Consider the following 14,683-nt stretch of genomic DNA (forward strand, 5'->3'; position numbering starts at 1 on the left):
GCCCCCCACTCCACCCGGGCGAGGATCCGCGGCGTTCTCCCCTGAGACTCCCGCGCCCCGGTCCCCGGCATCCCGGCCCAGCCCGTACTGCGGGCCGCTGCGCCGCCCCTTCTCGGGATTCCGCGGGCTCCTACCCTCTCCTCCCCTCCCACCCAAACGCCCTTCGCCCGTCTCGGCGCCCCCTTCTCTGACCGGCTTGCGCCTTGGCTGTCCCGGCCTCTCCCGGGCTCGGGGGCCAGTGTTCGTGGGGTGCCGGCGCCGGGCGTTCGCGCCCGGGGCGGGGCGCCGGGTGCCGGTTGCTGGCGGCGGCGCGTGGGCCGCATTACGGGTGTCCGAGAGGGTCCGGGCAAATTTAGGGACTCGAGGAGCAAGTGATGGGAAGGCGGGACGGGGGCGTCCTCAGCCTGCAGACCCGCGCCGATTCCCGCTACGGAGGAAGGCGGGGCCGCCGGGGTCGCCGCGCGCCCGGAGGCGGGGGAGCCCGGGAGTCCTGGGAGCCAGACCCTCGAATGCGAGGCGGCGCGGGACAGTGGAGGGGCGGGGGCTCGCCGCGCCGCGAGGCTGAAGGGAAACCTGCGAAATGCCTTCGGTTCGTCCGCCTTGAAAACTGAGGTGACACTGTGAGATTTGCCTTATTCTTTCTTTTAAGGACTCAGACCCCAAAGGTCCCTCCCGCTTCTGAAAGGTCGTGGGAGGCTCGGGTCAGCGACCTGGGCGCCGAGGCAGTGACCACCCCCCTAGGCTGTAGAGACCCCCCCGCGCGTCCCTCAGCGGCCTCCTCGGTCCGCCTGGCCCGTTAGTTTGAGGGCGGATGTCAGCAGCCGGAGTCGCGGGCAGCGGCTCGGCAGGTTGAGGGTTTGAGGGTCCGGAGTCTCTGTGATGCAGTTGGGGTCCCCCAGCCCCTGGCAGCCCTCGCCCCCTCTCAGAGCGCCCCGGGTTGCTGGAGAGACAGGGTACCCAAGCCCTTCCTCCTCGAGGGATTAGGCGCTTGGGATGGAGGGGGCGGTGAGCCAGACGCGGAGGAGAGGGCTCGCAGAAAGATGCTTCCGGTCCAGTCTAGCCTCTGAACCCGCGAAGGTGGACCTGGGTCCCATGGGTTCTGGGATTGTGGAGAGCAGGGTAAACCAGGTCTTGGGGTTGGGTGGAGGGGGGGAGGGAGGAATCCCGCCAGTTCCTCCCTTGTGGACCCTGGGGCCAAACTCCCACGGGCCACTGGCAGTTCCCTGTTGTTGACCACCCCCCTGCGCCATGCACCAATTCAGATTCCGTGTGTGGGTGGGGTGGAAGGAAAGAGGAGTCCAGGTCAGTTAGAGCTGGTTATCTCGCTAGGTCTTCTATCACAGCAGGAATCAGAATGAATTATTATGGAAAGGGGATGTTGCATTCTGGGGCAAGTTTCATTTTGCACTTGGCTCAAGAAACGTGTGTGTGTGTTAACCGTCCCATTTCTCCTTTTATAAACCACCCATTTTGTAGGTTAAGCGTTCCTTCCTTGAAATACGGAAAGCTCAGAAAATAGGTGAATCGTAGAAATGTGGATTGTCACATTTGAGAGAGATCTTTTACAATTCATCGTCCAAGGGTCCAGAATTTTCTAATTAGGCTTATGTGAGAGTGGAAATTTGTTCCCACCTACCTTTCCCTCCTCCCTAAATCCCCTCAAAACACAAACAAAAAGCCCTGGATGAAAACAGCAAATAATAAAAATAAATAGATATTATATATGTAAAATGCCAGAAGTCAGGATATGAAAAAATGAAGGCTCTAGACGTTTGATATTCTGCATTCCGTTAGTTTTGCTAAACATGGTTTTAAGGTATAAATGTCTTGAACTATACTCTTGGATTTATGGTGCTGAATTGATTCTGAGCATGAATACTTTGACTAGAAAGGCTCTTTTTGGCACAAAGATAGAATGCAATTTAGTTTGAGCTGTTCTCAGATGTTTTGGCTATCTTTTCTCATTACCACCCTTTTAAAATTATTTTGAAAATAAATTGCTTTCTCTGTTATTCATCATACTTATTTTTAATTATAGAGTAATTTTACTTTTAACCAGTAAACAAAACCATAGATAACACATGGCCATATTAAATTGAATGTTTTAATTTGTATTAACTGAAAGATAAATTGAATTAACATACATCTTGACTTTCATGTTTTCCCACCTCCCTAAACTTGTGTTTAACAAAATTCAAATAGTGGCGGACAGCTGACATCCACTCAATATAGAAGTTTTGTCTCTATTGAAAAAAGATGTGTAGATACTCGGAACATCCAGATTTTGACAATATTTTTGTTTGTTTTCATCTGAATGTTAGTAAAATCAACCTCTTTTTACCTTACTTTCGAGATAAAAGCCTGTGAGCGGTAGACTTTCTAGACTCTTGCAACATAATCAAATACATCTGCAAAGAAGAAGTAATATGAAGAAGTCTCAGTTTTAAAAGTGGTGACAGCAATTTGGCTATCATATTCAGAGCTATGTACAAAGTAAATTATAGTGTTGTTGGGTAGATAGCAGACAGGTAAATGTATTTAATATAGAACTTAATTGTTGAGAAGTCTGGTATTCAAATCAATATAATATTTATTGAGCCCATATTTTATGCCTGTGACACTGAGCTCTGCAAAGTAGAAGATCAGAAATGAATTCAGTAGACTGTGTTTTGATATGTTAACTTAAAACAGTGCTTCAAAATGATATTGGTGGTGTATTGCATTAAGACATGTCATGTACTAGCGTTGCTCATCTGATCGTGTTTTGGAATTATACGAGAGTACTTAATTCATTTATACGCTGACGTGAAAAAGGGCAAAAACAACTTGTATGCTTTAAACTACACCAAGTTGTTTATTACGTTATATTTTTAACAAAGTTCTGCAGTTTTGAAATGTTCAGTCCTCCCAGGTGTCAAGGAAATGGAAATAAATATTTTTAACGTTTTTCTCAGGTGTATGTCACTGAAAGCTTAAAATAGTTAAGGCATACTATTAGAGGATCCCAGGCCCTTTCTGTCTTGGGTAGCTGCAGTGATGAGAAAGCGATATGCAAATTCATTGCATTAGTTAATGGTCAGGTAGAAACAGTGGGGAGAACGTGTTAGCCCTGTAGCCAGTAGCACCCTTGTAAGTTAGGAGTCTGTCAGCATTTTCATCCTGAAGCTTGGTGTTCAGGGTTCGTAGCTCAGTTGCTTTAAATAGCTTCAAGCTGAAACACTATGTAGAAATTTTAAGTCCAGATGTGTATTTTAAAGTTAAAAGTAGTGTAAGACTATTGCACTGCTTTTAGTGAACACTGCTCTGTATATTTACCAGGATCATATGTTTTTCTGGCAGTGTTAAAGAAAGAAAACACATTTTTTGATATATGATCTATTGCTCATAGTTAATTCTGCATGTTTAATAATACCTTTCAGTATTTGTCACAAGTAGGGTTTCAAAATGATGGAGCAATTTCTATTTGAAAATAATTTTTTGACATCATTGGCCATTTTTCTCTTCATAAGCAAATATGTAGCTAATACCTATTTGACATAGTGAGTTGTATTTTCCTTACGTAATTAGCGATCAGATTTTATGTTTGTGTCATTTTAATGTAATTATACCTAAACAAAGAAAACAGGTTATTAAGCCTGTTAAAACTTTGCTAAACCTACTCTGAGTTGCTGTGCAAAACTATGTACATCATAATAGATCTCAAGTTGTTTGAAGACAGACTTATTTTTGTGTTATGCCTTTAGATGCAAGAAAAATTATTTAAAATTCAAAATTTTAGGATTGAGTAAATATAAAACTTACTGGTAAGACAATGGAAACAAATAGTTTTAGATGGAAAATAAATAAACAAAAAATTTAAAAAACTTATATTTGAAAACAGGCATGGTAAAATGTCATTAATTATTTTTGCCCCTTTGGGATTGCTGTTTTTATCTTTTTAGAAGTCCAGAATATCCATTGTTAGATGCTCTAAATTGGTTTGATGCATGGCTTGTGAATTTCTGGCTTAAACTGAAATAATGCCCATCAAATTTCTCTGACATATAGTATAAAAATTAAGAAATGCTATTTTATATTTACTCTTCTCTGTACAGTTCAATCAGGTTTTTCTAAGTTCTAGGTTAGAGTCTAAAAGTAACTAATATTTGTGAAACTTTGTGATAGTTTATTTAAAGTTATCTTTACATAATTACCATAGGAATAAAACTTTTCCTTTTTGCAATTACTCCCTGACCTTTCTTTTTATTCCAAAGATAGATTTGGTCAGATTCTATCTTGAAAAATAATTGTATTTCAATTTTGCTGCAAGTACAATGTGCCCAAGTGATATTGGTCTTTAAGAGTAATTGATTAGTGAAGACTTGACTTCTGTCTATGGAAATGTCATAAGCAATTTAAATTTCCATATAATAAGACCACAAAAACAATTTTAAGGGCCTGAGTTAATTCTCTATTGCTCCGGTTTCAGAGTAGCTCACAGATTTAGTCAGAGGAAGCCTCATAAAAATTTTCAATAGTGTTTTTAGAGTTAAATATCCTTTTACTTTATTTTTCACAAGCTCTGTATCATGTGATTTAAATGCTAGTTATCGTGAGGTGCGCTAAATAAAGGAACTTCTTTCTCTGTTCTGAAATGTCAGGACACAAAATTACTTCCCTCTTCCCCATGAAGTTTCTTGAATTGGTAGATTTTATATTTGAAAAACACCTAGAAAAGTAACTGTTAAAGTTTCATCACAAGTTATTCTTTGCAGAACAGAACTTTTGTATTGGGTGGTGTGCAAACAAAATTTTGAGTGCTAAACTAACTAATTAAAAAGTGATTTTTGAGTGCTGTCTACCCCTTAAAATGTTTTGCATTGCTTGGGTTTGGTGCAGATGAAATGTGTAAAAATTTCTTGATTCTTTTGGTTTTCTTTTAGATAAACACAGTTGAGTATCTCCAAGGGAAACTTTTTAGCTTCAGAGATCTACTTCTTTTTTTTTTTTTTTAAATCCTCAAACATATAATTATACTTGTGATTGATATAAAGTCAAATATATTCTCTGTATCTCCCTTTTTTTCCTCAGAAAAACATTAGTCAATCTGATTTGGTAGAGTGAATAGCAGGAAAAAAAAAAAAAAACAACCCAATAGATTTAGCTACTAAAATAGAATTCAGCCAAAACAGGAAAAGTTATCACTATATCTTGTTAGTTAGCACTTTTTTTCCAGGCCAAGTTGTAAGCCTCATAGAAGACTCACACAATTTGTGATGACCTATATGTTTTGTTATTAAATGTGATACATAAAACATACCATTATTTAATATAGCCATTATTATACTGCTTAAGCAAAGAAAAATGGATTTATGTATTTCACTCTTAGGGATCTTTTCTTTCATATTTTCCCATATTGAGTCAATTTTCCTTTTCTTCTAACTAAAAAAAAAAATCCATTATATTAAAAATATGCAGTAAAATAATAATGTCCCAGAGCTCTAAAAAACCTTTATATTGGGGCAGATTTCTTCACTTTTTTTCCGAAAATTTTGCCAGCCTGGAGTGAAACCCATCAGCAGTCCTATATCTCTCAACAACACCAAAAAACGTCTCAGGACATGAAGTAAAGAATTACATATTGAATTGAACCCTTTAAGGATGCTTATAAGGAAAAGCCTGTGTTTAGCACACAGCCGACTTGGAACAGAAGTTAGCCTGCTCATCTTACTAAAAGCACATCATTATAATTATACTCTATACTTATGGTATATCTTCTACATTTTACAGACTTTAAAAAAATTATCTCCAATTTATATTGGAAAACTGTAGTTTCAGGAGATGAAGTTACTTGCGATCATGGCAGAGGGGTAATAGAGGTGGGGGGAAAGACGAGGGTCTCTTGATTTTTGGTGCATTAATTCTCTTCTAAAGAGTTCAACTTTTCTGCCTTCATTAATACACTTACTGGTTCCATATTTACTTTGACATAGAAAGCCACACAGCAGGTGTTAAAACACAATATGCTGAGTGTAAAAAATGTCAAGCATTCAAATGAATACTGGCAAACACAGTTATTTCAGTATTTTTCAGATGTGCACATTTTGGCCTTGTGAATTTGAAAAGTTGATGAGTACTTTGCCCCCGTCAGGGGTACAGCATTCCCTGGGTTCAGTAGCTGCTTGAGGCACTAGATCAAGTATGCAGGAAGGAAGTCATGCTCTCATGGGATTTACCCTTGACCTGGGAGACTTCTCAGATTGAATAGAGTAACCGTATATTCCGGGTAAAGGACAGTGGGCATGATTCCCTCTCCTCTGGGATGGAAAAAGTTGTCAGAAAACTAGTTTGGAGCAAGGGCATATTGCCTCTAGCTGGGAGTGCTGACTCAAACTTTAACTGGTTCTCTCACGGACTGTTGGCGGTGGGACATGATGCTCTTTATGGAGCTGTTTCATTTATTCATTTCAAAAATATTTATCAAACACTTACTCTGTGCCAGGCACTGCTTTGGGAGCTGAGCATAGAGTGGTGAACAAGGCAGATGAAGGCCCCTGCCTCTTGTAATTTCTAGTCTCAAATAATCTGGGCCGCTAGAGAGAGTCTCTTAGCTTTGGGCTAGCATATCAAAGGGAGTAAGATGGTCATTCCTATATGTACATTGAAATGAGGATTATTTGAGTACAATGGGATACTATAGAAGTGGGTTCTATAATTTGAGGACAGCTTTAAGATTTTAAACCAAAAGGAGGCATGGATTTCCTTGGTGGCTCAGATGGTAAAGCGTCTGCCTACAATGTGGGACACCCGGGTTCAAGATCTGAGTCAGGAAGATCCTCTGGAGAAGGAAATGGCACCCCACTCCAGTACTCTTGCCTGGAAAATCCCATGGATGGAAGAGCCTGGTATGCTACAGTCCACGGGGTCGCAAAGAGTCGGACACGACTGAGTGACTTCACTTTAAAGGAGGCATAGAACTGAGAAACAGCCTAAAAGAACAGTAAAGGTGAAAAAAATATTGACATTTTTTTTTTGCTTTTTGTTTGTTGAGTTGTTTCCCTGGCTGGAGCCAAGGGCAGAGTGGAGGGGTGTTGGAGCAGGCTTCCTCGGTGGGGGAAAGGAAGTTCTAAAGTATAGTGATCATGTCTGTTTCATCATGCTGTAAGAAATCTGCTTTAATGAGAGTTATGTACGAATTGTATTGGGGGCACGGAATTAAATGCTTTGGTTTGCTTTATGGACATCTTGATAAAAGAGGGAGGAACAGAAGGGTGAGGGTAATATTTGCCAGACGGCAAGCACACATGGGTATTGTCATTGGAGGGTGGTGGGGTTACTGTAGTTGGAGCCATGGGTTAGTCACCGCAAGGGCATCTGGAAGTGGAATGAGCAAGAGATGGAAATCATCTGAATATTATAGGATCCTGGAAGTTAGCTGCGAGAAAGGATATTATTAAGAGGCAGGCCCTTGGTAATAGGTTTAAGAATAGTGTGTTTTATGTACGACAGCAAAGACTCTGCACCGACAGTCCCTTCCGGGCTCCATGTTAATCAGAGGCACCTATCTGCAAGTTAGCTGACCCTGGTTAAAAGTGTGTTCCCTGGCAGCAGTGAAAAATGTTTATTAGCCTCAAAGGCTGATTATTCTGGATCCTGACTTCCCCGAGTTAGTCGGCTGCAGGTTAACTGCTGAAGATTAAGGAGGCAAGTGTGACATTCCAAGATGGCAGATAGGATGAGACAGAAGTTTGGCTAAAGGTGCATTTTCTGTCTGTACCACTCATGTGTCAGTGATCATTTTCAGCTGGTTACATGTCTTTATTCCTGTACCTAGACTTTAAGCTCATGATGGCTTTGTATATTCCACTGGGTCCCACTCCAGAGTGGGCACTCTGTCATGATTTGCAGTGTGATTGAATGCTGAATATCTAGCTCAGAGTAAGTTGATGAAATGTAGTTCTGGATACCATACCACATTTAGACTTCCCTGTAATCAGGAACTGTAAGGTTTCCCCTAAATGTCTTATCCCATAGAGCTGACCACACTTCCTTTTTTTTGGGGGGGGTGGGTGGGGGGGTGGGGGCTGTGATCTGGCTGAGACCACACCTCAGGGAGCTCCAGGCTGCAGACAGGCAGTCCCTTAATACATATGATGCAGTCTGCACATGGGCCGTCAGCTTTCCTTCTGTGGTATAATTCCTATGGACAACTTAACATGGGGATTTAATAAAAATGTACATATATTCTGTGAAGAGTCCAACAACAAATGAAGGAAGCTTTTGCATGCCTTTGAAATGGGTGGGCCCTGAAACGTTGGTCTGTTTGAAGTGGCATCCGAACCCGTATGCAGATGCCTCCGTCCTGTCTGCCATTCCTGGACTAGAGCACTAAGTCCTGATACAGTGCATCCTTTATGATGAGACTATATTCTCAGTTCTTCAGCTTTTCTGAGATGCCATTATTGCTGCTATCTTTCCTGTTTTATGTAGGTGGTAGCCCTTGGAGAGGTACCAGATGGGACTGTGGTTACTGTCATGGCGGGTAACGATGAAAATTATTCTGCTGAGCTCCGAAATGCCTCTGCTGTTATGAAAAACCAAGTAGCCAGGTTCAACGATCTGAGATTTGTCGGCCGGAGTGGAAGAGGTAGGTCTCTGGTTTTTCATACGGATAATGGAATAAACACTTTAGGATCCTCTGATGAAATGTAGGCTAAGTCTGTATACAAATCAGCACCTTCTACCGAATAGAATTACTGAAAGTTTTCTTTAAATACGTCCAGATGAGGTTGAGTGTTTTAGTGAGTACTCAGGCCTTTTTCATTTGTTTTATGATATTGAAAATTCAAACAATGTTTTCAGAAGGACCAGTTCCTAATTTCACAGGGTGTGAGCATATGAGGTGGAAGGAAGAACAGTTGGAGATTCAAGTTCTGAGTTATGAGGAGCCAAATAACTGAGTACATTCAGTGGCAAAGGGCAAAGAAAAGGGAGTGCATTGGATCAATTTCCTGGTAATATCAATTTTGCTCTAAGTTGTAGCAAGGACAGCTAGCATAATGCTCTTCACTTGTCACATATGTTACCTCTGTAGGATTTAATTTACTCCTATAGGAACTTATTTAAAAATCATAGGCTTTTATAGAAGGCTTTTCATTTGAATAAGTGAATAATGTATTACTTATGTTAGAATGACTATGTGGAATTGCCTAGACAGATGAATGATTGGGACTCTAAATATTTCCACATTATTTAAGACTTTCCACCATCCATACCCCCCATTCAAATATTAGGAATCCTTAAAAAGATCATAAAAGAGAAAATAATCCTTTTTAGGGTTTTCGTAGCTGTTTCATAAATGCGGTTAATATTTTTTTTAAAACGTCTCAAAGAAAACCAGTATTTTGGCTTTTATTTACTTATTCTATGGCAAGACTTTTAATCATCATTCATTAGAAGTTTTATGTTCATTTACTGATTGATTGAATCTGACATTTCCATTTTAAGTATTTTGATGAGAAGAGGGAAAATAGACCACTTTAGGACTGGAGTGAAATAAATTATAAATAAATTATAAAGACCTGTGGAATGACTTCAACCCAGGTTTGTGTTAGGAAATGAGAAGCATCAATTTTTAAACCATGTCCAATAATTGCCCTTTAGTTTGGATCAGATGTCAAATTATTACCATTGTAAAAACTTGATAAGGGAAATTCATGCAAGACTGTTTCCGGTGAGTAGTTTTAGTTTACTTTCTAGGAACAGGGCCAAGAAGTTGTACTTTTTAACTTAAAAAAAAAATGATGCATGCTAATGAGATACTGTCACTGAAGATTTGAAATAAAATGAGAGCCTCTGGTAGAATCAAAACTCAAGGGGTTATCTCTGCATCAGGTATAGTTCACTTTCATTAAAAGAAAAAGAAAGATACATCTTAGTCTCACTCTTGACTGATTAGGTGTAAAGTGTTTATGAGTGTGTATTCATTTTTCCCCGCAGTTACTGTGTAGGCCCACTGTACAATTCAAATTTCTTTTTTTCTAGTAAGAATCAAGAGAAATTTGAACATGATGTATCTTCTGAACCTGTATCTTCTGAAGGGCATCTTTCTTCTAATGTAATATTACTTTGTTAAATTTTAGTATTTAAAAGACCAGGCGCTATACATCATTTTATAGACACAAACGAGTTTTCATTTATCTTGCTTTTGTATGATATGGATGCTGCATAACTTTTCTCTGATCAGTTTGAGTAGAAACTATGGCAAAGTGATAGTGTACTTTGTAAACCCTCAACATATTTATTTAAGAAACTTCAAAGAGAAACAAAGGGTGTGCACTGTTTTACTATATTGGCTTTCTGAGTTTTGGCTGGTTTCCCAAATAGCAATTTTTATATTTAAAAAAAAAAAGACAGACTTAACTGCTTGCAGACTTTTCACGCATGGAAGATGAAGAAAGCTTCTTTTGATGAAGTGTAATTATGTCCAAACAGAGCTGACCCCCTCCCCCTATATTTCTTATGATCTTAACTGAAGAAAGTAGGATTTTTCCTTTGAAGCAGCCGGGACTTGGTGGAGGATCTGAAATGCCACAGTCTGCTGCCAGAGGCAGGATGGAGAAATTGGTCCAGACTTGTCTTCGAGACTTAGATTGGGGGTGGGGGGAGTGAGTGGAAAGAGAAAGAAAAATTGATGTATCACTAATAATAGATTTTTAAATCAGGGCATTAATATTATATGAAAGGAAACAGTAATATCAAGCTGAAATGAAGAGGGGAAAAAGGACAGAGAATATTGATGAGATACTACCCTTTGAAAAAAAAAAATGGGTCAGTTCTTCAGTGGCAGGAAACCCTTTAACCTGCCTGTGTACCTGACCTGCTTCTAACAGTCCCTTTCCAGCTTCCTCTTTGATTTTCACACTTCTATATTTCTCTCAAGTTTTTAAGTCTGGGTCAACAAGATGCTGCCATTGTATCTTCTGCCCAGCTATTTACATTTTCTATTTTCAGTAGCATTAAAAAATGAAAAAAAACAGCAAGTTCCTCAAATGCTACATTTTTTCATGGGTAGAAAGATACACTCTCAGGAATTAAAAAAACAGTTTTCGATTTGTAAAGCAGTAACATTGCTACTTACTCTGGCCTTATGGGTTATCTGAGGACCACAGCTTTTGGAAGTGCTTTGGAATACGAGTAGAGCTTCGGTGAAACTTGCATTCAGTGGAGAGTGGCTTACATTTTTAAATTGTCTTTTCTCTTTTTCTTCTTTATATGTTAAGCCAAGTATTGAAAGTGACTTTGGTCTTTAAGTTTTCTTGGTGTGCTTCCTCACTTTTGACGTCAAGCGAGTTGCTTGTAATTTACAAGCACTTCTAAACACCTGTAGTGTGCAGAGCGTGGTACTTTGTCAATTCCGGATACAATCTGTGCTTATAGTCTTAACTTTCCCCACTATTTCTGACAGCCCCTCGGGCTAGGTTAGAATTGCCTTTCAATGACAGGTCCTATGTGTATCTCAGAAAATATATGACTTGAGGACATATTGCAGAACTAGTTCCTAGATAAAGCTAAGGATGCTACAATTAGGTGTCTAACGAGTGCTAGCTCCCTAAGTAAGAGCTTGCATTTTTTTTATCACTTATGGAGAGTAGTAAACAATGGGATTTGGAAAAGTTTTTTTTTTTTTATTTAAGGGAGTAAGTCACAAATACTCATATAAACATTTGACTTCAGAAATGTATCACTGTTTATAGGGACGAGAGCAAATGACCTAGTTGGATGATAGTTTTTGGAACCGTTAGGTTCGTGTTCCTTCTGAAGGGGCAGTAAGAAGTGGGAGGAACCTCCTTGTCTTTTGTTTTAGTTGTTAAAGTACATCTTGATTCTTAGGATTTGATTTTAGAAGACTTCAATCAGACTTTCATATTGGTTTCCTTTCTCTCAGACCCAACTCTTTTTAAAATGAAGTCTTTATAGAAAATCGGTTCTGTTGTGAACATTGGATGGTGAGTTTTGTATTTCACCTTCTTTTGTTCCTATGTGAGGTGTTTCTATGAATTTGGAGAAGCATCAATGCATTTTAATATCCAGAGTACGTTGTGAAAGTCTCAAACAGCAATATTCTCAGAAATGGTTTAGGTAAATTCATGGGCACTGTCTCTTGCGGTTATTAAGAGTCATTAAAGACAATTGACGGAGAAGGCGACGGCACCCCACTCCAGCACTCTTGCCTGGAAAATCCTATAGACGGAGGAGCCTGGTAGGCTCCAGTCGATGGGGTCGCTAAGAGTCGGGCACGACTGAGCGACTTCATTTTCACTTTTCACTTTCATGTATTGGAGAAGGAAATGGCAACCCACTCCAGTATTCTTGCCTGGAGAATCCCAGGGACAGGGGAGCCTGGTGGGCTGCCGTCTATGGGGTCGCACAAAGTCGGACACGACTGAAACGACTTAGCAGCAGCAGCAGCAGCAAAGACAATTGAGATGTGTACCTCCTTGGTTTATCAAGATTCGTGCCATGGATGACAACTGTCTTCTAAGCACCACTCTTGAAGCACTGTTAGAAACCCAGTCCTGGCTCACAGGCCATTGATCCAACCCAGAATGGATCTTTTTTTTTTTTTAATGGTTTAATGCAAATTAACTTTCAATCTGGGAGTTCAGCCAGTTCACTCCTCCAGATCTTCCCATTGTTTTAAGGTCCTGATGTGGATCCAGTGGCTTCCTATTCAACTTTCTAATCTCCATTTCTGTAGACTTTCAGTTTTCTGTGAGTAGTTCCGACTCCTGGCTGCCTTATTCTTCTGGTTAGTCTTAATGTTTATAATAAATCCTTTGTTCCCTAACCAGATAATTAAATTTCTTAAATCCATATAACATTCAATATATAATGGATAAAATATAGAATATCAGTGACACTTTAAAGATAGATGATTTCATCATTCTGGTTGACATACTTAATTAGTAGATTTATATTTGTTTCTTGGTCTGATAGAGCTGTTTGGGACACATGTAGCAATAAATTACCTATTAGTTTCTAAAAATGTTCTCTAACAAAGTCAAAAAGAACATTAATTTTAGGGTCTGGAAGACTTGGTTTCAGATCCTGATTTTTTTCCACTTATTAGTTGTGTGGTTAAATTAGTAAGATTCTCTGAGCTTCAGTTTCCTTATTTGTGAAATGAGGGTGATAAACCTGAGTGGGTAGGATTAAATGAGATAATGTGTATGAAGTGACTGGCACTTCACAGGTTTCTAATCAATATTCATTTTCCTCATATTTCCCTCCCCCTGCCTTTCTCTCTTTCCTCCCCATCCCCTCCCCACCTTCTTAGCCACAGGGTAGCCAAAGAGACTTAAAACTATATATGCCTAGTAACAAATGATATGTGTCTTAAACATATTTTAGGAACTTAACATGGTCTGGGTTGAAAAGAAAACCCATTCACTAGACTTGACAGCCAAAGACCTGTTCTACATTAAGCCTCCTCTACAACCTGTTCCATATTAAGCTTTGAAAAGATTGCATTAAACTCTGTGTTGCTACATATTGTTTAAGATTTGTGTTTTGATTTCATACCCTCTGCTTTCAGTAAAGGGAAAAACAGTCTTTGACCAAAAAAAAAAAAAAAAAAGGCAAAAGGAAAGGAGCTTTTCAAAGCTCTGTCCCAGGAGCAGGCTAAATGAATTCTCTGGCCTGAGATTGCTGAATGTTTTATTGAGTCACTGCTTCACGCCCACCTTTTCCTGTCTTGTAACAGTTTGCAGTTTTGACTATCTGACATGACTAACCGTCGCAAATCTAACTGATTACAACTGTCAGTGAGTCTGGGTAGCAGAGTCTGGTATCTTCTTCTGGAGAAAGCAAACAGCCAGATCTGCACCCAAACTTTTCCCCATCATTTTTGCCACCCTTCCCCCTTCCACCTCCCCGCCCCCCCATCACCTTTTTTTAGCTCATTAATTTGAAACATCAAATGCACTTTTTCAGTGAATCACACCCTCTGCTGAAAGCAAGCGTTCATATTTACATTGGGAGATGTCATGTACATTTAGCCAAAAATAAGTTACTGTCAGGGAGTCATTTCAAGATGGCTCTTAGACGAGGAGGTATGTTAGGGAAGGGGTGGGCAGGGAGGAGAAAAACTTTGTTCCAGTAATGATGAAATCATCATACCACAGGCACATTAAGGCCAGGACGGGAGACACTGGCTCCTGTTAAAATGATTCCCATAAGAATCTTACTCTTTCATCTTCTCATTGTAGTGCAGTTAAGCAAATGAAATACTAAAGCCATGTGAAGTCAATAGCATAATCAACAGTGATTTAGTATTGTTCTCTCATGGGGTCATGACCTAATCCTAAATAAAGACTTCTAAAATTGTCTGCTTGGATGTGTTCCTGATGTTGTAGAAAAACTGAAAGCAAAGAGAACCCTCTTCAAGTGGTCAAGAGTTTTTGTTTGCATTAGAGCTCTTGCTACTGAGCAACTCTTTTTTTGAAATTGGAGCCTCCCTGTACAAGACTGCCATGAAGATGAGGATTTTAGTGCTCATGAGCTTAGTAACTCCCTAAAGTAGCCATCAGAGGGTTTCTCATTAGAATAAGGAGTCTTGACCCTTGTTTGTGTTTGGTTACTTCTTCAGAGATGCTTAAATGCAATGTAGACATTAGCACTGCCATTTTATCAATACCGTCTT

The 14,683-nt window shown here is 39.9% G+C and overlaps 1 protein-coding gene across 13 annotated transcripts in view; it reads left to right on the forward strand.

Annotated features, from left to right (window-relative positions):
• The window catches only part of RUNX2 (RUNX family transcription factor 2), a 351,949-nt gene that overhangs the window by 96,026 nt on the left and 241,240 nt on the right, over positions 1-14,683 (forward strand). For 9 of the 13 annotated variants that reach the window (XM_086371919.1, XM_086371923.1, XM_086371922.1 and 6 more), the window contains one exon: positions 8,470-8,626. In XM_086371919.1, coding sequence (XP_086228045.1) covers positions 8,470-8,626 — 157 coding nt within the window. Of the gene's footprint in view, positions 1-324; positions 621-8,469; positions 8,627-14,683 lie in introns of those variants that run through there. The other 4 variants (XM_086371927.1, XM_086371930.1, XM_086371929.1 and 1 more) reach the window with 3 other exon arrangements.

This window comes from Bos grunniens, chromosome 23 (genome assembly GCF_055505025.1).
Source record: "Bos grunniens cultivar Pamir isolate PY7600 chromosome 23, Bosgru_T2T1.0, whole genome shotgun sequence".
Lineage (NCBI taxonomy): Eukaryota > Metazoa > Chordata > Mammalia > Artiodactyla > Bovidae > Bos > Bos grunniens.